We start from the raw sequence: 23,093 nt of genomic DNA, 5'->3' as shown, positions 1-23,093 counted from the left end.
CGCCCCACGCAGCCCCGCGGGGAGACGCGCCCCCCCCCCCGAGCCCCACCACGCCGTGCCCGTGGGGGGGACACACAGGGCTCCCCCCCGCAGCCTCAAGGCCAGCCCTGGCCGCTCTTGATTGACAACTCCCGCGCCCGATGGCCGCGCCGGTCCCGCAGGGGCAGCCAATCCCCGCGGGCGAGGGGGCGGGAGGCGGTGCTGCCCCCCCCGGCCTCTCCATCCCCCCCGCGCCGCCGGGTGTCTCTTTCGCAGGTGGCACCATGGGGACAGGTGAGGAGGGCACGGGGCGGGGGGGGGGCGGTGGCAGGGGGGTCCCCCAGCGCCCTTTCGGGGAGGGGGTACCCCCGGCTGATAATGGGGGGGGGACAGCGGGGGGGGGGCGCCGTGGGGGGCTGGCAGAAGGCGAGGACACCGACGTGTCCCCCTCGCTGGGGCCATCACTTATTTATTGAGGTCAGGCTGGGGCGAGCGGGGGACGAAGGGGGGGGGTGTCCGTGGTGGCGGTTTCACGCAGGTCTGGAAAATCCCCGGGGGGGCAGCGGGTCCGTCCCCTGCCCCACGGCAGCTCCCGGTGGTGTAAATCCAGAGGGGCTCCGGGGCGGATGGGGGGGAGCTCTCCTCGGCTCTTGCTGCAAATCCTCCCCAGGGAGGGCCCGGGGCTTCAGGACCTGCTCTCCGCCGTAAAGCTGAGGTCCTTGCATCACCTCCCCGGAGCCTTTCCAGATTTACGCCACCACTAAAGCCCCTTTGCACCCCCCTATTCTGGATTCACGCTGCCAGGCAAAGCCCCTTTGCACCCAGCATCCTTGCCTGAGGGCAGGGCAGCCCGTGCCTGCTGCCCCCCACGGTGGTGCCCAGGACCCTGCAGCAGTTTGGCCCCTGGGACGCGATAGGACGGGAGGGGACAGGGCTGGAAGGGGGGTCATGAAGCTCCTTGTCCCCCCAGGCTGTGCCGCTGCGCCTGGGACCTGTCCTGCCGGCACCCAGCACCCACGCCAGCCGGCCCCGGCATCGCGCTGCTAAGAGGGAGCAGAGTCTGAGCCCGGGCATGTGCTGCTGGACTATTCCATGTCCCCCCCCGGCTGGCGGGCAGCCCCGGCCCTGTGAGGACGTGGCCAGCCCCGACCTGGACGCCGGGACACTGGGGTGCCCAGCGCCGCCATGGCCCAGGGCTGGGACACGGCGCTGTCGGGGATGACGGCGGGCAGCCGGTCGCGGAGCTCCAGCAGCGAGGCCAGCCTGGCTCCCCGCTGCCTCCTCAGCAAGCAGAGCCGCCTGCTCAATGGGACCACCCGGGGCAGCCGCACTGCCTCCCCCATGGGCCGCGTCATCCTCATCAACACCCCCATTGAAGGTGCGTGGGGTGCCCTCCTGTCCCTCTGCCCACCCGCATGCCCAGGGTGGGCCCGGACGCCTGGGTTCCCTGGGGCTCGGGGTAGGGAGGCTTGTCCTGGGACAGGGGACATCCCCAGCAAGAAAGACACACACCCCCAGTTGCCCGCACCCAGCCCGGGTGACACATCCCATCCCCTGTCCCCACAGCCAGCAGTAACGAGAGTGACATCATCAACGCCATCACGGTGGAGAAGAGCATGGATGGCAAGCTGGGCTTCAGCGTCCGTGGTGGCTCCGAGCACGGGCTGGGCATCTTTGTCAGCAAAGTGGAGGAGGGCAGCGCTGCCGGTAAGTGGGACAGGGCGAGGGACACCAGTGGGGACAGTCACGTGCCAGCAAGACCCTCTCGGGGAGCTCCCAGTGACATGGTGCCGCAGTGATGATGCTACCCATCATGGTGGCCAGCCACCGTTTGCTCCCTGCCACCTCTGGCCATGGGGTTTTCAGGCATCCCACGGAGAAGGGCAGGGGACAGGAGTGGGCAGCCCCGTGCCGATGGCTCTGTGCTCCATCCCCAAGCCACAGCGAGGTGACAAGGCCCCCCATGCCTGCCACAGCCTCAGTGCGATTGCCAGGCATCCCCACCTCTGTTCGTATGGGGTTTGGATCAGGTTGGGGACACATTTAGGGAGGGGACACCAACCAAAGGCATGGGTACCAGGTCAGGTGCCCAGCTGAGCCATGTACCCTTTGCAGAGCAGGCTGGGCTGTGTGTTGGTGACAAGATCACGGAGGTGAACAGCGTGAGCCTGGAGAACATCACCATGAGCAGTGCCGTCAAGGTCCTCACTGGCAACAACCGCCTCCGCATGGTGGTCCGGCGGATGGGCCGTGTGCCAGGCATCAAATTCTCCAAGGAGAAGACAGCGTGGTGAGCAGGGCATCCGCCATGTCGGCATCCCAAAGCCCAGCTCCATGGAGGACACGGTGGGGAGGCCTGGTGGGGGATGCTGGGGGATCCCCAGGGTGTGGGGGCATTGGGGATCCCCAGTGAAGGTGGGAAGAGCCCAAGGTGGGGCACAGGATGGGATAGGAAGGTCTGGAGCAGGCAGGGCGGGTGCAAGCCCCATCCTCACCGTCCCCATCACTCTCGTATGCTGGATGACACCAATGTCCCCATCTTACTGGAGAATGAGAGCCGGACCCCTGAGTCTTCCCCAACACTGTGCCCGTGCTCCAGGGTGGACGTGGTGAACAGGCGCTTGGTGGTGGAGAAAAGCGGCTCGACACCTTCAGAGAGCGGCTCCGAGGATGGGTTGCGGCGCATCGTCCACCTCTACACCACCTCCGACGACTACTGCCTGGGCTTCAACATCCGCGGCGGCAGGGAGTTCGGCCTTGGCATCTACGTCTCCAAGTACGGCTGCCCCTCCCTGGCTGAGCCCCCCACCCTCACAAGTTGGGGGGGCATCACCACCATGGGCGCTGGGGCACAGGGCCACCCAGGCGGAGGTGTGGGGCAGGAGCAGGGCTCTGGTGAGGGCTCAGCCCCATCCTGCACCCCCCCGCTGCCCTAGGGTGGACCCTGGGGGGCTGGCAGAGCAGAACGGCATTCGGGTGGGAGACCAAGTCCTTGCAGCCAACGGAGTCAAGTTTGAAGACATAAGCCATAGCAAGGCAGTGGAGGTGCTCAAGGGGCAGACCCACATCATGCTAACCATCAAGGTACCTGTGCCCGGCCCCGCGGGACCCCCGGGTGAGGTGGCGGGTCAGCGTGTCCCCCGTGCTGGCGCTGCCCCAGCTCAGCCCAGCACCCGTGGGGCTGGCGCGGCCACCGGCTGGTTGGATTTCAGGCAGGTGGGAGGGGGATGCATTATTCATGGCTGGCACTGGATCGGGTTTGCCCAGGGCGGCCGGTGCACACTGACCCCCACATCCTCTCCCCCTGTGCCTAGGAGACCGGCCGGTTCCCTGCTTACAAGGAGATGGTGGCCGAGTACTGCTGGCTCAGTCGCTGTAAGGGCAGTGCCGCACGGGTACCGGCAGGGACACCGGGCTGAGGCGCGGATGGGCTGGGACTCCCATGCAAGGGGCATCTGGCCCTGGTGGGGAGGGAGCAGGTCTTCATGCCATGGGTTCCCGTGGTCTTGGAGGGGGCGCAAAGCTCCCTGTGCCATGGTCAGCATCCCCACGGTTCCCGTGGCCTCGCAGGGTCCCACCTGTCCCTCATCCTTGGAGGGGACATGGAGAGCCCCATGCCCTGGCCAGCAGCCCTGCAGTCCCCGTGGCCCTACAAGTCCTCACGTCCCCTGTTTCAGGGAGGATGTGGAGCTCCCCGTGGCTCCACAGCGTGTCACCCTGTGTCCCTGCCATGCCTTTGCAGTGACCAATGGGCAGCTGCAGCAGCTGTCTCAGGCATCAGAGACCAGCTCCTCCATCTCCTCCTACTCCTCGGGGCCGGCACCAGGGGCGGTGAATGGGCTGGGGATGGCCACGCTGGGGACGGCCGCCCCAGGGCCCCCCACCCACACTGTGGATGTGGCCATCTCCACGGAGGATGGGCCACGGCGGAGCTGGGCACGGGAGCGTGCTGAGCGGGCCATGCAGACCGAGCCAGCCGCCGAGGGGCTGCCGGAGATGCGGCGCACAGTGCGACCCCCCGAGCTGCTGCGGGACACGGCCATCCGGGGCCAGGGTGCCCGTGAGCCCCCCGGCACCCACCCGCGCCGGACCTTCGCCCATTCACCCAAGACGGCACTGCTGCTGGCGCTGAGTCGACCCCGGCAGCCCATCACGCGCTCCCAGAGTGACCTCACTGTTGCCGGTAGGCACCGGGGCATGGCCCCACGTGTGGGACTCAGCCCTGGCTGGGGTCCCCCTCCAAGCCTGCATCCCCAGTCCTGAGCACCCCATAGCTCAGCCCCTGCCCCACATGGAGCCCGGCCCCCACTCCAGCATCCTATAGCCTCCACCCCACGCATACCTGGTAGAGCTGAGTCCCAGGCCCCTACCCAGGCACCCTATAGCACCCACCCCATACGAACACCTGGCCACCAGCCCTGGGCCTCCTATAGCCCTGCATAGTCCCAGTCCTGTCCTCAGGGCTTGCAGGGCACTCCAAAGCCCAGCCGCACAGCACCTGGAGACCCCCTGCACCAGGTCTCTCTTCAGTCAGTGACTCCCAGTAGCCCCCCCACAGGTTCCCAGCCCAGGCTGCTTCCGAGCCCCCAAACACAATTTGGGGTGCCATCCCCTGACCCCACCATTCCAACACCCCCCCCCCCCCCCCCGCAGAGGAGAAACGGAAGAAGGAAAAGCCGGAGGGACAAGGGGCACAAGGGGCCCCCCCCAGGGCTGCATCGCTCCAAGACCCTTGTCAACCTCTTCTTCAAGGGGGGCCGTGCCACCAGCCAGAGCTGGGCCCCCCCCAGCCAGGACCCCCCCACCTCCGACCGCCAGGGACGCACCAAGTCCCCAGGACATCCTGATGGGGACAGAGGTACCGGGCTGGGGGACAGGGTGGAGAGGGACCCAACCTGGGACCAGTCCCCCCTTCCATGGGCACCGCAGCCGTTGTGGCATCCCTGGCATGGGGGGGGCGTCATGGGAAGGGGGTCCCTGGGCATGCAATTTTGGTGATGAGCAGCGATGCTGCTTCCCCCCTCGGTGCTCACCCCTCTCCATCTCCCTTGCAATAGGCGCTGTGCAGAAGTTTGTCGTCCGGAGCCTGAAGCGGGGTAACGGGGGTGCCCGTGTGCCCAGTGCGGGGGGCTGCGGGGCAGGCTCTGCATGCGCCTGGCTCCACATTGCATGTGTCTGTCTGACTCCGGCATGGAGCAAGCTAGTGGGGTTGGGGGTGTGAGGGTGTTTGTGGGGTGCATGGCGCGGTCCCTGCCCCGCTGGCCACCCCTCCTTGCTGTTATCCCCCAGAGAAAAGCCGACGTGCCAGCATCCTGGGTCCCATGGGCATCACTGCCCTGCAGCCTAACAGCAGCGACCCCGAGGCCCGGCTCCCACACATCCAGGACACCGCTGCACGCCTCCTCAGCCCGGACGAGGTGACGGCCGTGCTCCGCCACTGCTCCCGGGTATGGTGCTGCAGGCAGGGTGCAGGCAGGGTGCGGGCAGGGCAGTGCTGGTGCCCTGGGCTCATCCCCAGGCAGCTCCTGCATCCTGGGAGGCACCGCAACCACCGCTGAGTGCCCACGTTAAGCTCTGGGAGGTAAACTGAGGCACGGGGCGGGGGGGGCACCCATCTGCTGACACCCCTCCTGCACCCGCAGTACCTGCATGAGGGCAGCGTGGAGGATTTGGTGCGGCCGCTGCTGGCCATCCTGGACCGGCCTGAGAAGGTCCTGCTGTTACGGGATGTGAGGTGGGTGTTGTTGGGGGGGTACCCTGTATACTGCTCAGCTGGGTGGGATGGACCTGGAGCCTCACGTACCTCTTTGGTCCTGGTCATGCTCCATCCCAGAGCCTGCCACAACCTGTTCCTCCTCTTTGCCCCGGCAGGAGCGTGGTGGCCCCCACAGACCTGGGCCGGTTTGACAGCATGGTGATGCCCCTGGAGCTGGAAGCTTTCGATGCCCTGAAGAGCCGCTCAGGTAGAGCCTGGCCCCCCCACAGGGACCTTGGTCCAGGGGCAGCGGGCAGGGGTGGGCACAGCTCAGGGGGTGACCGGTGACTCTCCCTGCCCACAGTGCGCTCACCTGCCCTCCGCCCAGCCCACCATGATGTCCCCCCCAAGAGACACCTCATTACACCAGTGCCTGGTGAGTGCCACCCCATGGGGTCTGCCTGGCCCCCGGGGCTGCCCGGTGCAGGGGGAGGCACCAGAAAGGGGTGGGGGGTGCAGGGTGGAGGGGGTACAGGGGCAATTTGGGGGAGGAGAAAGGGAGGTGGGATGCCTCGGTGCAGGGCGTCCCAGAGGAGAGGGGGGGGTCTGGTGTCCTTGGGTGCTGGGAGGTCCCAGAGAAGCAGGATCTGTGTATCCTGGGTGCCAAGGGGCCTTGGGGAGGAGGATCTGGAGTCCCTGGAGAGAGATGGGGTGCCTGGGGGTCCCTGGAGGAGGAGGATCTGTGGCCCTTGGCAGTGAGGAGGTCCCTGGGTGGCAGAGGTCCCAGTGAGTGGGGTTCTGGGGGGAAACCTGGGTGGCAGGGGTCCCAGGGAACAGGGTTTTGGGGTCCCGGAGGGATCCCTGAGCTCCTTTCATTGCAGACTATCGGGGCGGGTTCCTGCTGAAGCCGGCGGGGGCCCAGGAGCCGGAGGAAGCTGGGGGGCTGCAGGCGAGCCCAGCCTGGCCACGTGCCTCCCCCAGCCCCCGCCGGCTTCACCCCCGCACCTACACCCCACTCCCTGACGTGCCAGTGGATGCCTATGCCTGCACCAGCAACCCCCCGCCTGCCGCTGGCCCCCGGCCCCCCAACTGGCTGCTGGCCGAGCCCCCCACGGTCGAGGGCCGTGGGCGCTCACGCAGCCCCCGGCCCACCTGGCGCAAGGAGCCCCCCCGGTCAGCACCCGATGGAGGGGCTGAGGTGGTGGGGAAGCCCCGGCGGGTACAGCCTCCCCTCGCACCCCTCTATGGGGGGCCAGGGGGTGAGGTGGGGGCTGGAGCAGCCACCAATGGCCCTGGGGATGCTGGCAGGGAGGAAGAGGAGGAGTATCGGCTGCTCACCGTCACCCTCTCCAAGCTGAAGCACTCACTAGGTGGGTGGCACGCAGGTGGGACCCCAGGGGTGGGGTGGGGACCCTCTTCCTGGCACCAGCACCCCCTTGGCAAGGGGCACCCCATTTAGGGAACAGAGGGCAAAACCCTGAGCGCTCATCCAAAACTAGAAGGGGAGAAGAGGAGCTGACCCTGCCCCAGCCCCTCATCCGCATAGGGCCCACCAAAACGGCAGGATGGAGGCAGGGCTGCCCAGGGGAGGGGGTGCCATACCCGGGAGCGAGGGGGGTCCCAGCCTACCTGGGTGTCAGGGTCTCATGGCTCCCTTGCAGGGATCAGCATCTCCGGCGGCATTGAGTCAAGGGCACAGCCGGTGGTGAAGATCGAGAAGATCTTCCCTGGGGGAGCTGCCTTCCTCAGTGGCATCCTCAAGGTACAGGGGGACCTCAGGGGCACCCAGTGCACCCCAGGGGGTGGGCAGGTATCCAGACATCCCCATCCCACAGTCCTGCTGGGTGCTGGCAGCAGCCCCCTGGCACCCCAAAAGCGGCTGCGCTTCACCCTGCTGTCTTCTCTTGTGGGGGCCAGGCCGGTCAGGAGCTGGTGTCAGTGGATGGGGAAAGCCTGCAGAATGTCACCCACCAGCGGGCTGTGGACATCATCCGCCAGGCCTACCGCAACAAAGCCAAGGAGCCCATGGAGTTGGTGGTACGGGTGCCCAGAGCCTCCCCTGAGTGATGCTACATCCCCCCTCAAAGAGCCATCCAATGCTCCGAAGGAGCCAGATGGCTCACTCCTGCACTGAGCTGTGACCAGTCTCAGCACAGCCAGACAGCCGGAGCCGCCCCACAGGCATGGAGGAGCTGCCCGCAGCAGGATCCAAGGGGAGGGGGGGGCAATGCTGGTGATGCAGGAGGGGGGACACGTGGCTCCTGACCCTGCTCTGGACACACGGACACAGCCCTGAAAAAAACCACAGCCAGGGGCTTGTTTTTAATCAGCATTTCCGGGTGGTACATGGGCGAGCCGGGCTCTGAGAACTGGACACGACCAAAATAAAGTACAAAAATTCCCCCCCCCCGGAGCTGGGGGCGACCAAGCCAGAGCTGGGCACGGCCAGGCTTTTCCTTTGGTTTGACTCCTCCTGGGTACCCAGCTGGGCCCCTCACCTCTGCCCACCCCAGGGGTGTCCCCAGGGTGTCCCCAGCTGGCACCCCTGGCACTGTGCCCCTCTCCCCGCCAGGCGGGGCATCACAGGGGCATGGGCGAGGCTTTTTCTTCTTTTTTTTAGAGGAAACAGAAGGATGCTGGGGGCAAGGGCACAGGAAAGGCACTGAGGGCAAGCTGCCCCACGGCAGGGGTGAGGGGGGCACAGACAGGGAGGGTGTGAACTGGGAGTGATATGTTTTGGTAGGTCCTATAAAAATAGAGTTATTTAAAATGGCACAGAAACAAATCCCCTGACAAACACACGGGGGGCGGTGGGAGGCTGGCATGGGCAGGGACAGGGCACACACCATCCCCTCTGGAAGTGGCTGGGTGACAGTGCCAGCAGGGACCAGAGGGAGGGGACGAACCAGCCCTCCCCCTGCCCAAGGTGACCCTGGCTGAAGCCAGTGCCGCTAATCCCCTGGGCACTAAGAGGATCAGCAGGAACCAGCTCCGGGTGGCCCTGAGGCCGGGACTTGGCACCCACCTGGCCCCAAATCTCACAGGTACCCCCCCTGCTGTGGTGGGTGCCAACACATCCTTGTCCCAACACCTTCATGCTGGGGAGGGGGCAGCGCCTGCGGTCCCCTCTGCCCCCTCCCAGTGCCAGCAGTCTCTGCAGAGCCAGGAGGAGACCAGGGATCCCCCACAGCCCCCAAAATCCCAGGGGCTGGAGGCCCCCACCACCCTCTGAGCACAGGGCGAGGGCTGGCAGCGTCTCAGATCTCAGTGGCCGTGATCTCCTCGAAAGGTGGGTCGGGGCTGGGGGGGTTGCAGGGCTCAGGCAGGGCGTCCTCTCCCTGGAGCCGGAGATGCTGGAGCCGCTGCTCGAGCCGCCGGTTGCGGCGGTACATCTGGATGTAGCTGTACTGCAGCTGCTTCTGGTAGCGGATGACCCGCTCCTTCTCACCCTGCCACGTGCCGCGTTCCTGCTCGAAGGCGTCCCGCTGCTCCTGCCCACGCTGCCGCTCCAGGGTCACCTCCGCCCGCAGCCGCTCCAGCTGCCGCCGCAACCCCGTGCTGCCCCGGGGTTCCTCGCCGGGCTGGGGGCACCCCTCTCCGGGTGGGGGGCACCCCTCGCCGGGTGGGGGGCATCGACCGCGGGCAGCTTCCCGCAACCCTGCCACCTCCTGCTCGAGCCGGCCAGCTTTGGCGCGGAAGAGGTCGGCCTCGCTCTTTCGGCGCTGCAGTTCGTTGGCGCAGACCTCCAGCTCCAGCGCCTTCAGGCGAGCGGCCTCCTGCAGCCCCTGCGCCCGCCGCTCGCCTGCCTGCAGCTGGGCCAGCGCCTCCCGCAGCTGAGCCCGCAGCCCCAGCAGCTCGGTGCCCCGCTGCGCCAGCTCCGCCTGCGCCTCCTTCAGCTGCTGCTTCAACAGTGAGATCTCCCCCGACTTCTGGCACACCTGCGGGGACGAGGAGGCTCAGGCGCTGGCCGGGATCCCTCCCAGCTGGAGCCTGCACCCCCCGACTCGCCCAACGCCGTCGGGCGACTCACCTCCCACTTGGTCTCCTCCAGTCGGGGTGCCAGCTCGGTGCGCTCGCGCTGGAAGGAGGCGCAGCGACGCTCCAGCACCTCCCGCTCCTGCAGCAGCTGGGCGAAGTCCTCCTGCAGCTGCTTCTTCTCCTGCTGCAGCTGCAGCACCTGGAGCTGCAGGACCTGCTGCCCTCTCTGCGCCGCCTGGGCCGCCTGCCGCGCCTGGGCCGCACAACGCTGCCGCAGCCCCTCCAGCTCCTGCTCACAGCGCCGCTGCTTCTCCTCGTACACCTGGGGAGGTAAGGTGTGCTGGGGGCGGGGGGTGGCATGGCACCCCTCACATGTCTGCTGCCCTCCACGGGATGGGAACCCCCTGCTCACGGGGAGGGAGGCGGCATGTCACCCCCACAAGCAGAGGAGGGGTGCAGAATGGGTGCAATGTAGTGATGCCCCCCCTCCTTGTGCTGGTCCCCCCATGTCAGCACCCCCCGAATCTACAGGACTCCCCCAGCCTCATCACTAGTGGGGAGAAGCTCCAGGTGCATTCAAGAGAGGGCACTCCAACACAAGGCATCCCAATCTGTACAACTGGCCCCCCCAGACAATACCAGGGTCCCCCAGGGACTACATAGAACCACCCACAAGTGGGAAAAATCCCTATTCCCAGACCCACAGAAAAAAGTATCCCCATAGAAGGGTCCCCAAATGGCCTCCCCCACCCGGGAAGGACATCCACACAAAGTGCCCCAGGGAGGGGGAAGGGGACAAGGACAGGACAGGGGGACGCCAGGGGTGTACCTGGCAGATGGCCACCTCGTTCTCATCCAGGCTGTTGCGCAGGAGCCGCAGCTCGGCCTCCCTCTCCCGCAGCTTGTCCTCCAGCTCCCGCACCAGCATGGCCTCCTCGCCGGGCAGGGGCGAGCGCCCGCAGGAGCCGCTCTCCGAGGAGGGCCGGCCCCGGCCGCTCAGCGAGCCCGTGCTCTTGCTGGAGGACGAGCGCCCGCTGTCCGAGTTGGAGGGGCGGCAGCCCCCTGCGGGGTCGGGGGGACCATGGGGGGTGGCGGGCAGGGCGCCCGCCTCGGGGTGCTGGCTGCAGCCCGTGCTGTAGGTGGGCAGGCTGGAGAGGGAGTTGCGCCCCGAGTCCGAGAGGGTGCTGGCGCGGCAGCTCAGGGAGCCAGGCTTCTCGGCACCCAGCAAGTGGGTGAGGCTCACCTGGCTCTCCGAGAGCCCCGGGCGTGTGGCCGGCTGGGCGCTCCGGAGCTTGGGCACCACTGGCTTGAAGGCCATGGGGCGGATCAGGGTCTTCTCCACATTCTGCCGGGGAAAGAGGGGAGAGTGGGGGGGTGGCCAAGGGGGCACCCGCCGCCCTCTCGAGGGGCTACCTGGGGTGGTGATGGGGGGGCGCCCCCAGCCTCAATGCCTTCGCGCCCAAAAGGAGACAAGAGCTGGTCGCTATCCCCTCTGTCCCCCACTCATGGGGTGCCCAGGTGGGCTCCCACACACACCCTTGGCATGAAAGAGGGGACATCAAGGGCACAGAGACCACCACATCCCCAGGGACACCAAAAACATGGCCCCAGATCACACGCCCAAGCTGACAGCCCCAGCGGAGCACGGGGAGCAAAGCCAAGACCCCAGCACCCACCCTCCCTGCTGCCACCCCCCTCACCTCCTCCAGCTTGCCGGAGACGGGGACAAGCTTAGGGGGTGGCCCCCGGAGGTGGCCGCTTGGGGCTTGGTCATCGTGGGGCTCGTCCGAGTCGCTGCAGGGGCTGGTGGGAGAGGGGGCGGTGAGCCAGTCACCGCAGAAGCCCCCATTGGTGTAGGCGTGGATGACACTGGGCACGGCTGTGTGGGGCTCCTCAGGGGACCGGGGGTCCTGGGGGGTGACTCTGAGCAGCCCCTCCTGCTTGCGGAAGGAGGCGGTGGGTGGCCCCCCATCGCAGGGCTGGCCAGCATGGTCATGGTGGGGCCGGCCGGGCAGTAGGCTGCTGACGCTGCCCATGGTGGCGGGGGGTGAGCAGGCGGTGGCACGGAGCTGCGCGGCCCCCTCAGTGGCAGCCTCGAGGGGCACCGGCAGTGTCTGCACGATGGCCATGGCGGGGGGGCCCCCGGCGGGCAGGAGCACGCAGGCAGCCTGCAGGCAAGGGAGACAGGGTGTCAGAGCAGCAGGCACCCCTGAACCCCTCTGCTACCCCCAATCTCATCGACACAGGCCGGCCCCAGGGGAAGCACGCAGAAGATGTCAAATGAACCAGAATAAAACCAGGATTAGCTAGGAGGGTGGCACCAGCACCCCCAAGCCAGGCTCAGCACCACGGGGGAGCAGCCCGGGGGTGCCAGTGACACCATGGGGCAGTCATGATGCAGTCCTGCCCACCACCGTGCCCCGACATGACCCCACCACGGGAAGCCTGCCAGCACTGAGGCAAATCCCGAGAGGCCCACGGAGAGCCGGCTCCCGGGCAGCCTGTCTGCCTGCCTGCCCCATGGTGCTGCCTGCCCCACAGCACCCGCCAGCACAGCCCCCACGGAGAGCAGGGGGCAGCCCCACACACTGGGGAGAGCTACTTCCCCTGCCCCCCATCCCCAACCATCCACAACGGGGCGCAGGGTCCCCCAGAGAACCACCAGCCTCTGCCCATCTGCTTGCCAAACCCCTGCTGCCAGAGGACCGAACAGGGGGCCTCTCCCCTGACCCACCACTGGAGTGCTACTGGGTTACCAGGCAGGTGGGTTGGAGCCAACATGGAGCAGCACAGGGTAGGGGTCTCTGTCCCACACCCCCCCCGCTCAATGCACTGAGGGGGCAGCTGCCAGGCAGGATGCGGCACCAGGTTCTTTCCCAGCCCCAACTCACGGGTGCCCCCTCATTCCTGCCCTGCACGCCTCCCTCCAGCCAGGGATGGGGGGGCTCTGCTAGTACCCCGCTGCAGCCCCCCCTGCCCCAACCCACACCATACGCCCGCGTGACGCGAAGCAGCCAACGGGCCGGATCCGTCCCCCGCTGCCTCATTGCATCTCGCACATGGCTGCAGCTGGCACAGGGCGCGGGCAGGGGGGGCCGCTGCCCGCATGGTCTTGCCTGCCGAGCTGTCACCTGAAATCAATCCGCCTGCCAGTGCCTGGGGGGGGCAAGCAGGGGAGAGATGCCGGCGAGCCAGTCCCCGCCCCCCAACTGTCGCCCCCACCGGCACGTGCCGTCCTCGGGCACCCTGACCTCACACCGTGCCCGTGACACCCCTGGGTGGGAAGGTGGATGACCCCCCCAGCTCCACTCACCTCGCCAATCGCTGCCCATCCGTCCGGTCCGCTCAGGTCCCTACACCGTGAACACAGCTCCACCGGTCCCTGAAGCAGGGAGGAGACAGAGGAGGGGGTGAGGGCGCCAAATGGCGGCAGGGGTCCCTGTGCCCCCCACAGCCCTCCCTGCCCAAGCCCCCCAGCCGGCAGGGCCAGGGCAGGCGATGCCAGCATGGCACAGGGGTGGCAGGGGAGCCCGACGGCAGGTACACTGCTCCCAGTGTCAAGGGAGGGCTGCGGCCACCACAGGAGTGGTGGGGACGATGACCCCCCGTGGGAACCTGATGCTGCCAAAGGGGCAGGAGTAGGGATCAGGGAACAGGCAGGGACGTGGGGGTCCCTGTCCCAAAGGGACATCTTGGTCCCCCCCCCCAGCTGCAGCCAGGCAAAGCGCAGCACCCTACCCTAGCAAAACCCCCCTGGGATGTGGGGGTCAGGGGGACGCCCCTGGGCACAGCTGGGTCCCCACACAGCCACAGAGAGGACGCTGCCGACGCTGCCGCCCCACGCTCGGTGGCTGGGCTGGGAAGTGGTGGGTAAGGACTCCATCTTCTCCCTCCCGCAAGCCCCCACAGCCCACTGACAGCATCCCACCACCGTCCGAGGGGTCAAGTGTCCAGGAATGGGGGGCAGCCGCCCGGCCAGCCGCCAGCGCCCTGTGACACCTCCCTCCAACCACCCAGTAAAACCAGTCAGCAACTGGGGCGGCGTCACCACCAGCCGCTCCGGCCGGACTGCAGCAAAGCCGGATCCCATCATTCTGACCCTGAAACAGCAAGGGAAGGCTCGGCCCCTGCTTGGATGGATCCCCAGCCTGAGCCGCTGGGTGCTTTGGGCCCCTGGGGACCCTCACGCCTTGGCAGTGGCTCAGGGCCCCCCAAGGCAGGGCGAAGCAGCCCCTCATCCCTCCCCACGCACCGGGCCCGCATGGGGTGGACGCCCCCCCATGCCTAGCTCTGCCCCCCCCCCACATCCTGAGGTTCCCTGGGTAATGCCTCCTCCCTTGTTCGCCCCAAGCCCCCCCTTGCCCTCCCACCCACCCCGTGCTGCCGCACTGAGCCCCGCAGCACCCAGCCTGCCCCATGGTGCTTCCACCCTGCCCGACCGTAAGTGCCCCACGGCACCCCTGGGCCCCTGCTGCCCCACAGCTCCCCAAAAGTGCCCTGAAACACTCACAAAGTTCCCTGTGACACCCCCAAAGCGCCCCACGGAGCCCCAGGGCCTGTACTGCCCCACAACACCCCCAAAGTGCCCCACGACATCCCCAAAGTGCCTCACAGAGGCCCTAGGCTTCTGTTGCCCCACAGCTCCCCTAAAGTGCCCCTAAAGCACCCCCAAAGTGTTCCCAAACATCCCTAAAGTGCCCCACGGGGCCCCTGGGCCTGTACTGTGCCACAGGTCCCCCAGAGTGCCCCTAAAGCACCCCCAAAGTGCCCCGCAACTCCCCAAAGTGCCCCATGGAGCCCCTAGGCCTCTGCATCCCCAGGACACCCCCAAAGTGCCCCTGAAACACCCCCAAAGCGCCCCACGGCGCCCCAGGGTCGCCGCTGCCCCACAGTTCCCCAAAGCGCCCGAGACCCCCCCCCCCCAAAAGCGGCCCCCGGGGGCCCGGCCCCCACAACACCCCAATCGCCGGTACCTCCCCCGAAGCGCCCCCAAACCCTCCCCCCCCCCCCCGAAGCACCTCCCGGGCCCCCCCACACCTCAGCCACCCCCCCCCGGCTCGCCCCCAGGGCCGCCGCAGCCCCCCCCCCCCCCCCGGCCCCGCGGGACCCCCCGACCCCGGCCCCGCACTCACCGCGGCCCCGCTGCCGCCCTCCCGCGCCGCGCCGCGCCCCGCCGCCCCGCCCCGCGCCAGACCACGCCCTCGCGAGCAGAGCCCCGCCCCTCTTCAGGCCCCGCCTCCCAGCCAGGCTCCGCCCCCCGCTCCGCGAGGCCACGCCCCCCGAGAGGGAAGGGGATGGGGATACGGGGGGGTCGGGGGGGGTCGGGGGGAGCCCCCGCGTGGGTCACCCTCGCCCAGCGCAGCTGCAGTCACATCCACTCCGGGGGACTCCCGGGCTGGAGGAGGTCATCCCCTTCTTCGCACCAGCCAAGACCCCCAACCTCAGGGCTCTCCGTTCCCCAGAGCAGCCCCAGGCCCGCGGGGAAAAGGTTGCCCCTGAGGATATGCCCCCCCAAATTATCTGGGGAGCCCAACACTCTGGGTCAAGGGGATTGGAGGGCTCTGCCTCGTTTGACGTCACGCCTCCACCCCCCTGCCCAAGATGCTGTGGCTGTTGCCACCCCCTGGCTCCCTGAGAGCCCAAACTGGGGGGAAAGGGAGCAAAAATCAACCACACCAACCTACCCACGGCCTCACCTGCCCCCCCCCCGGGGTCTGGGATCACCCAGGGTTCCCCCCCAGGCTTAGCTCCATCACCCCCTCCCAGCCTCAAAGAGGGATGAGAGGGATGGGGGTCCTGGGTTTTCCCACTGCCCCACTCCCACGCCCTGTGACAGCACCTGCCCTGGGCTACAGTGGGGGGAAACAGGGGCCAGGGAGCAGGAGAGGGCCCTTGGGCCAAGGGGGGACACCCACAGCCCCCACCCACACCACCGTGAAACCCTGATCCAGATGTGCTGGGGGCCCAGCTCCCCCCGCCATCCTGCCGCCTTACCTCCGCTTCCCAGGGACCCTCCCCTGCCATTGCCCCCAGCCTGCCCCAGGGGGGCTCACACCTCTGCCGGCAGCACCCAAGGGTGCTCTCTGGAAGAGCCGATGCACCCCAGAAACCTGGGGCTGGGTGTGTACCGTCCACCTGCCCCAGCCCCTCATTATGGCTCAGGTTAAAACTATGCCCGGCACGGAGGCTGGTAATAACCCGTGTGCCAGGGCCGGGGCGGGACGCTCTGCGCAGCAGGGACCTCCTCTGGCACCACACGCCCCCGCTCCTCTGGGGGCCACCCCTGCCCCGACCAAGGTCTCCCCCCGAGCCCAGGGTCCCCTGGTCTCAGGGAAAGCAGCATGGGAACAGCACTCACATTTATGCTTTATTAAAACTAGGAAGGGAAAAACCCCAAAGGGATTAGACCAAGATCCAGCCGTGGACTCATCCTACCGCGGCGAGGACTGGCCAGGTCACAGTATTTGCTGCCCGCGGCCCAGAGGGCATGGGGGTGACCGCCCCCCCCAGCCCAGCAGAGCAAGGCAGGGCTGCTCCCCCTGAGATTTTACTGCTGGTGATGCCCCCTGAGAAAGAAGCCGGGGGAGACCCTGAGCAAAGGGGGCTGGGTCAGGCGTTAGCCAAGCAGGCAGAGCCAGCAAGCGCCAGGTCTCACCACCGGCACAGGGTGACCTCAGCACTGCCTTCAACCTGCCGCGAGCAGTGACGCCATGGGGGTCCAGCTCCCACCACGTCCCACGGAGAGCGCACAGCTCTGGGACAACAGCCACCCACAATCTCCCACATTCCCTCCACCACCTTCCCCTCGCTGGCTCCATAGGAGCCAGGAGACCCCCACCATGACGGGGCGATTCCCATCCTGTGTCCCTCTACGGTCCCCTCACAGTCCGCCCCACCAGCAACAGCCCAGGATTTTGGCTCCATTTTAGCTACACTTTAACATCCTGCCCCAGGTCCAAAGATCCCCAAGTCCCAGGGCTGCAGGTCACGGTCCCGTCACCCAGCCCACACTGACTCCACTCCCCACCCCGACCCCGTGCTCCCAGCACTCAGCACCAGTACGGAGCGGCCGGCGTTTGCCAAGGCACCCTTCCCTGGCCGCTCTTCTCTGGCAAGAGCCCACCCCTCTCAGTGGTCCCACGTCTCAGAGACATCACGCTGGCAGCCAAGAGGCTTCTTTGTGCAGGAGGAGAAAAGGCCGCAGTGGCGTGTGGCTGCTGCTCCTGGGGAGAGGGGCTAGCGTACCCCAGCCTCACGCTCCCAGCACCAGTCCCCATCCCTCTTGATAGACTGAGGAAGAAACCTGCTGGGCTCACGGCTTCTTGGAGGCTCCTGAGCCTCCCTGGGGAGTTTTCTTGGCTAAAGAGGCCTTCTCCTCCTTCATCTTCTTCAGCTTGACCTTGCTTTTGCCAGAGGACGAGAAGGTGAGCGAGGCCTTGCTGAACTCCAGGGGGAAGATGCCCACGTCCCCATCAAAGCGGTTCTTGGACACCTGCAGGTAGCGCTTCCCTGGCCCCGTCATCAGCTTACGGTCCTGCAGGATGAGGACGTTGTCGGCCTCCTGGCTGGCCTGGGGGGAGGAAAACATCTCCAGGAGGGTGCTGGGGATGCAGACAGAGTCACAGGGCCCAGAGGTGCTCACGGGCTGTCTGCCCGGATCCTTTGAGCCCTGGTACGGGGCATCCCAGGCCACGGCAAATCCATCACCTCCCCAACACCAACCCCTGGTCTTCCCCTGGGACATCGCAGTGACCCGCCGGGCAGACAGGCTTGAGCTGAAGCCACAGCACACCCTGGGGAAGTAAGGGAGCACGGGAGGGCCGTGCACGCTCACAGAGCACCTCCTGCCCACCACTGCAGAGACTGGAGCAGTCAGAGAGCCCATCCCTGCACCCTCCCTGGCTCCTTTAATTATCTCATACTACCTCCTACTCACAGTCAATAAGCACTAATTAACTGCACCTTAAGTGCCAAAAGAGCTTTAGCTGGCAAAGGGTTTGCTCCCTGTCTGCATCTCCCTACAAAGGCCTGGCTAAATTGGGACTCTGCACATCTTCAGCAGGAATCCTGTCACAGCACACCTGTCACAGGAATCCTGGAGACATCCTGCCCCTCACAGCACCTTCCAGATCCCCAGCAATGACCCAGGGTGCTGGTGGGAGCTGGCGACAGCTGCCCAATGTATCCCAGCCCCTTCCTGGGAACGTGCTGTGCCCGAGGCACAGGAAGGGCCCCCCCAGATCAGCTCACCTTAGCAGAGCCGAAGATGGAGGCTGTCTGCAGCTCTTTCTCATCATCCTCCTTGCGGGGATGGATAACCAGCGTGATGTGGCAGGTGTTGTCCGTAGCAAACTTGCGGAAGGCACCAACAATGTAGTCCTGGGCAGCGAGCCTGCAACAGCAGCGAGAACAGGGTCAGCGGCTGGCACTGACCGGGCACAGCAAGGTGCTGCCAGGTTCAGCCCCACAGCAGGAAGCATCCAGGGATCTGGGGCACGACAGGGATTGCAGGAAACTGGCTCACCCTTTCCCACCTCTTCCTCCCCAGGGCAGTGACCACCCCTCAATGAAACAGGGGTGCCAGGCAGGACTAAAGGAGACACCCAGCATGTGTCCCCAGCCCCCGCTGTGACACCCGACAGGGCCAGCTCCAGCAACAAGGGTGACGGAGGAAGGAGGGGGTGGCTTGGGGAGGGGTTACCTGTCCACAGAGAGGTGCTCGTGTCCCATCATGAACTGGAGGTTGTCAACAACCACGTGGGTGATGTCATACATGTAGACAGCGTGCTGCATGGTGTCAATCACCGTCCTGGGTGGGGGGAGACCAGGATCAGACACAGGGATGAGCAGAGGTGAGGATGAGGATGCCAAGCCAGGCACAGGGACAGGGAGAGGCGCAGCAGGAAGGGAGCAGGCTGGTGCTGACAGCAGCTGGCCACTGACCACCAGGCCCTGGTCACATCCCACCTCCCCATCTCCTCTGCCACAGGATGGGGGCAGCCCCATCCCCACAGGTAAGGGCAGCTGGATCAGGAGGACCCAGCTGCTGCCCACACAGCCCCTGCCCACCATCCCACGATACCCCCAGCCTGCGGGGACCCTCAGGGCGCACGGGGATGCGTGCAGGCGCCACAGCACTTGATGAATAAAAGGAGCTGGAGGTGCCTGCCCTCCCTCCTCAGCAAAGAGCAGCACTGCTGGGTGAGCAGGGTGTGAGGGGATACATCCTACCAGGGCCAGAGGCTGGTTTTAGAGCAGCCACCTAGCACAGGGACAGGTCCCCTCCCTTCAGCCCCACCTCAGAAGGAGGCTGTCACAGTCCCCGCAACAGCAGGGATGCGGCCGGTTGAGCCACGCAGTCCCCATGTGCCAATCCTGGCACTTGATCGGCCCCAACGTGCCTCCTGCCAACCCCAAATCCGCGACCCACTGCAGGGGAAGAGCCCTGGCTCCCCAAGGCCTCGCAGCACACGCCATGAGAGGTAAATACCACCAGGGATGAAAGTGTGGAACCATACTTGATGTTCTGCTGGCCGTGGAAGGTCATGAAGTAGAGCGGGAGGTCCTCGAAGCGGTCGGCCCATTCGTCATACAGCTCCAGCTGGTCCTCCAGGCGCTGGGTGGCAAACTGCGTCAGCATGATCTTGGCCAGACGGACGTTGTTGATCTCAAAGCTGCCCCACAGCGTGCACACCCCCTGCATGCACAGGTCCAGCGCATATTCGCTGATAAAGGTTGTCTTCCCACTGCCCGTCGGGCCTGGCCACAAGGACAGCAATGGGAAGAATTAGCTGGGGGAGAAGATCTGACCTGTCCCGAACGCACCAGGGGTTGTTTAGAAGTGGAAGTGCCGGGGAGCAGACTAAGAGTGGCCCATCTGCAGCACTCCCACCATAAACAAGAAGTGTCTCATGCCAAGCTGTGTGTCCGGGCACACGTGTGTCACCTCCAGCCAGCGGGTCCCTGGGTGACTGGCAGGCGAGCACAGAGAGGGCTCGACAGGATGGGAGCAGGGGGAAGTCCCTGTGCTGCCCCAGACACGGAGCCCATCCTCAGGCCAGCGTGCCTGGCCCCACCACACCTGGGAATGCGCCTCAGCCTCTCACGCACCGCCACGACAACCTCAGCCCTCTGCTCCCCCCGTCCACCAGCCGTTTGCCCATCACCTGTGAAGATGGTGAGCTCCCCTCTGCGGTGCCCTTTGAGGAGCTTGTTGAGCTCGGGGAAGCGCGCCCACTTGATGCCGGCCACCTGCTCAGTGTTGACCAGCTCCCCGAACACCTCCTCACGCAGCTGCCGGAAGGAGACGATGGATTTGTGGCTGGCAGGCAGGGCAGCACGCAGGATCTTGGTGAGGTTCAGGCCCTGGTTCAGAGCCTCCAAGGGCCGGGGCTGCAGGTCACTGGGGCGCACCAGGGAGCAGCGCTTGAGGTTCAGCTTGCGGGCAAAGAGCTTGGCGGCTTCCCAGGAGCGCAGGTCCTCGCCCAGCCACAACGTGATGCGCTTGAACTGCTCCAGGTAGGGGAGGAGGGCAGGGGGCAGGCAGGTGGCCCCCCGTGGCAGGGCCAGGCTGGCCACCCCTGTAGCTTGGTGCAGGGCCAGGGCGTCCAGCTCCCACCCGGTTAAGACCAGCTCTGTGTCTCGGCGGCCTATCAGAGGCAGCCCAAAGAGATTGCGGTAGGAGTCAAAGCGGGGTAAAGTCTCTTCCATGTAAGTTGTCGCATCCCCCTTCTTCTCCACCCTCACAAGCTTCAGGCCCTTCAGGGTGGCATCGCGGGGGCTGAACCACGGGAAGACGAGGGACTTGGCAGTCCTCAGGTAACGCACCCCGAAGCGTTTCAGGGTGGCATCGGTTACCAGGGAGATACCGAACATGGCCTTGGTCTTGCTGGTCTCATCCTCATCCAGCAGCTCCCAGAGCGGCAGCGCCCGGTCCCAGATGCAGCGGGCATCCTCGCGAGCCCGTCGCGCGTCCTCCTCTGGCTCCTCCGAGCCGAGGCGGGGAACGCCGCGGTGCCGCAGCTCCACGTTGGCCTGGAAGTCCTGCCAGGTGCCCTCGGCCAGGGTGGCCGTGCACAGGAAGCTGCCTGTCGTCTTGTCGATGAAAAGCGTGTAAGGGGCGCCGGCGGCCGGCGGTGGCGGCTGGTCCTCCCGGTCGTCGGTGAAGAGGCTGGGGGTGTGCAGGCAGCTGTACCCGTCGTGGAAGGGGATGCCCTGGGCCCGCAGGTACTGCCGGATCTCGGTGATGGAGACGGAGGGCACGGGCCCCTCGGGGGAGGGCAGCACGTCCTTCTTGTAGCGCCGCTGGGTGAGGCGGCCCGGCACGCCGGGGCTCAGGGAGGCTCCCTTGCTCCTCACCCCCCCGCACAGCAGCGGCAGGAGGCGCCCGGCGGCTCTGCAGGGTCGCAGGGGCACCACCGCCATCCTGCCCGAGCCGCCCCGGCACCCGCCCGCGCCGCCGCCGATCCGCATGGGCGCGGGCCCCGCGGCCCCCCCCGACCCCCCGCCCCGGCCCGGCGCCGCTCAGGCCGCCCCCCTCACGTGGAGCTGCACGGACGCCGCCATTGCCTGACCCCGCCGCCGCGCTCAGCGCGTCACTTCCGGGAGCGGACGGAAACGGATCTTCTCCCCTCCGCGCGCACGGTTTTGGTTCCGGGTGAGGGCGGCGCCATGACGGGCCGCGGGTCGCCCAGCCGGTTCCTGACCGCCGTCCTGCACAACGGCGTGGGCCGGTACGTGCGGCAGCTCCAGCGCCTCCAGCTCCTCTTCAGCCCCACCGCGGCCGACGCCCGTGGCGCCAGGTACCGTCGGAGGCACCCCGCCTGCTGCCCCTGACCGCCCGGGATGGGGGAGAGGCCTGGTGACCCCTGACCTCTGACCTGTCTGCAGAGGGGGGGAGGGTACTGCTGACCTCTGACCCACGGGGGGGGAGGGGCTGCGACCCCTGACCGCTTACATGTTGGGTGAGGGGGACACTAGGAGAGGGCACTGCTGACCCCTGACCTCCGACCCCCGGCACAGGGGCAGGCCGGGTGGTGACCCCTGACCTGCAGGTGGCACAGCCCCGACCTCTGCACTGTGACCCCTCCCGTGGGCAGGGCACTGGGGCAGGGGTGACCTCACCCATGACCTTTGCCCTGGCGTAGGGGCTGCGGTGACCTCCACCCTCTGACCCCGCTGGGGCTGACCTCTCTCCCCGCCCCCCCCAGGCAGTTCGTGGAGGAGGCAGCGCTTGACTTCGCCCGGCGTCACCCCGATGTCGTCCTCTATGTCAGCCCCCGCGCCGGCCCAGCCCCACTGCTGCTGGCCGAGTACTGTGAGTGGGGGGGGCACGGGGGGGGGCAGGATGGGGACAGGGCCCTCCCCAGCCACCCTGCGGGATGGGGGAACAGCAGCTGCCCTTTGGGGGGACCCCGGCCTGATCCTCCCTGCTCTGCTGCAGTGAACGGGACGGTGCGGGAGGAGCTCATCGCCAGCATGACAAGCGAGGAGATCCTGCAGCTGGCCACCAAGCTGGCCGGCCAGTCCGGCCTGGACATCATCCGCATCCGCAAGCCCTTCCACACCGACAACCCCAGCGTCCAGGGCCAGTGGCACCCCCTCACCAACAAACCATCCGCCCTCACCGTCCGGGGCCCACGCCTGCAGCCCCAATAAAGCCTCTGCCCCGCGCATCTGCGTCTCTCTCTCCTTCTGCCCGCAGAGACGCACCACCACGCCACGTCCAGACAGAGCCGCGTTTATTGCTGGGGGGGATGTGGGGCTGTGCTCGAGGGGTGCCACACACAGGGTGATGTCTCTCCTTGGGGGGGGTGTGGGTGTGTGATGCTTGGCGGGGGGCTCACCCCCCCATCTCTTGCAGCAAAAACAAGGAGGGGGTGCAGGACGGGAGAGCCCAGGCATCTGGCTCTTGCCTTTTCTTGCTAAGCCTTGCTCTTCTGGGGCAGGAGGGCCTGGGCTCCAGCCTGTTAGGGACCCCAGGGGGTCCCTCCTGCCCTCCCTGCAGGGCTGAGCTGCAGGCAATGTCCTGATCCTGGAAGTGCCAGCAAAGAACACAGAGGGGAGGACACGCACCCCAGCAAGTCTGTCCCTCCCCGGCTTCTCTGGTGTCACCGCTCTGTCCCCAGGACATAAGATTCTCTTGTCACCCCAGTCCCACGGGTTCCCCCAGGAGGAGGCAGGAGCAGAGGTAGTTGGGGGGATTTAGGGACAGTGGCTGCCCCTGGAAAGTGCCATGAAGAGCAAAAGGCTCCAGAGGGAGGCAGGTCCTGGTCCACAGCTCCTCTTCCTCACTGTGCGAGACGTTTCTCCTCCCAGACGTTGTCCCGCAGGGGACAGGGCTGTGCCTGAACCCCAGATCTCCAACGGCACCACGCTGGAAGGCAGAAACGCATGGTGTCCGGGGCTGCGGGGGCCCTGTGGATGCTGGGCAGACGTGGGT

The 23,093-nt window shown here is 66.9% G+C and overlaps 4 protein-coding genes across 4 annotated transcripts; 2 read left to right on the top strand and 2 right to left on the bottom strand.

Annotated features, from left to right (window-relative positions):
* The first annotated feature begins 29 nt into the window (after window positions 1–29).
* On the top strand, window positions 30–8,106 carry PDZD7 (PDZ domain containing 7). The gene is given in 18 exon segments (XM_075758041.1): window positions 30–273; window positions 950–1,357; window positions 1,546–1,686; window positions 2,095–2,269; window positions 2,579–2,755; window positions 2,916–3,063; window positions 3,294–3,354; window positions 3,722–4,162; window positions 4,633–4,691; window positions 4,693–4,837; window positions 5,037–5,075; window positions 5,269–5,426; window positions 5,622–5,713; window positions 5,851–5,942; window positions 6,039–6,110; window positions 6,556–7,044; window positions 7,336–7,436; window positions 7,592–8,106. Coding segments are annotated over 17 exon segments (2,733 nt in total). The 5' UTR covers window positions 30–273; window positions 950–1,164; the 3' UTR covers window positions 7,742–8,106.
* Window positions 7,968–14,822, bottom strand: LZTS2 (leucine zipper tumor suppressor 2). The gene is made up of 6 exons (XM_075758042.1): window positions 14,785–14,822; window positions 12,966–13,034; window positions 11,353–11,820; window positions 10,482–10,997; window positions 9,705–9,974; window positions 7,968–9,612 (listed from the first exon to the last, which is right to left on the bottom strand). The coding sequence occupies exons 3-6, from the start codon at window positions 11,779–11,781 to the stop codon at window positions 8,932–8,934; spliced, it is 1,896 nt and encodes a 631-aa protein (XP_075614157.1). The 5' UTR covers window positions 11,782–11,820; window positions 12,966–13,034; window positions 14,785–14,822; the 3' UTR covers window positions 7,968–8,931.
* Window positions 14,823–16,824: 2,002 nt separating this feature from the next.
* On the bottom strand, window positions 16,825–21,152 carry TWNK (twinkle mtDNA helicase). Its single transcript, XM_075758049.1, has 5 exons — window positions 19,819–21,152; window positions 19,171–19,411; window positions 18,354–18,461; window positions 17,903–18,044; window positions 16,825–17,222 (listed from the first exon to the last, which is right to left on the bottom strand). Exons 1-5 carry the CDS (start codon window positions 21,122–21,124, stop codon window positions 16,965–16,967), a joined length of 2,055 nt encoding a protein of 684 aa, XP_075614164.1. The 5' UTR covers window positions 21,125–21,152; the 3' UTR covers window positions 16,825–16,964.
* Window positions 21,153–21,290: 138 nt separating this feature from the next.
* On the top strand, window positions 21,291–22,324 carry MRPL43 (mitochondrial ribosomal protein L43). Its single transcript, XM_075758051.1, has 3 exons — window positions 21,291–21,453; window positions 21,862–21,968; window positions 22,095–22,324. Exons 1-3 carry the CDS (start codon window positions 21,323–21,325, stop codon window positions 22,307–22,309), a joined length of 453 nt encoding a protein of 150 aa, XP_075614166.1. The 5' UTR covers window positions 21,291–21,322; the 3' UTR covers window positions 22,310–22,324.
* The last annotated feature ends 769 nt before the right edge of the window (window positions 22,325–23,093 follow it).

This window comes from Balearica regulorum, chromosome 7 (genome assembly GCF_011004875.1).
Source record: "Balearica regulorum gibbericeps isolate bBalReg1 chromosome 7, bBalReg1.pri, whole genome shotgun sequence".
Classification (NCBI taxonomy): domain Eukaryota; kingdom Metazoa; phylum Chordata; class Aves; order Gruiformes; family Gruidae; genus Balearica; species Balearica regulorum.
This window is presented reverse-complemented; position numbering and strand designations above follow the sequence as displayed.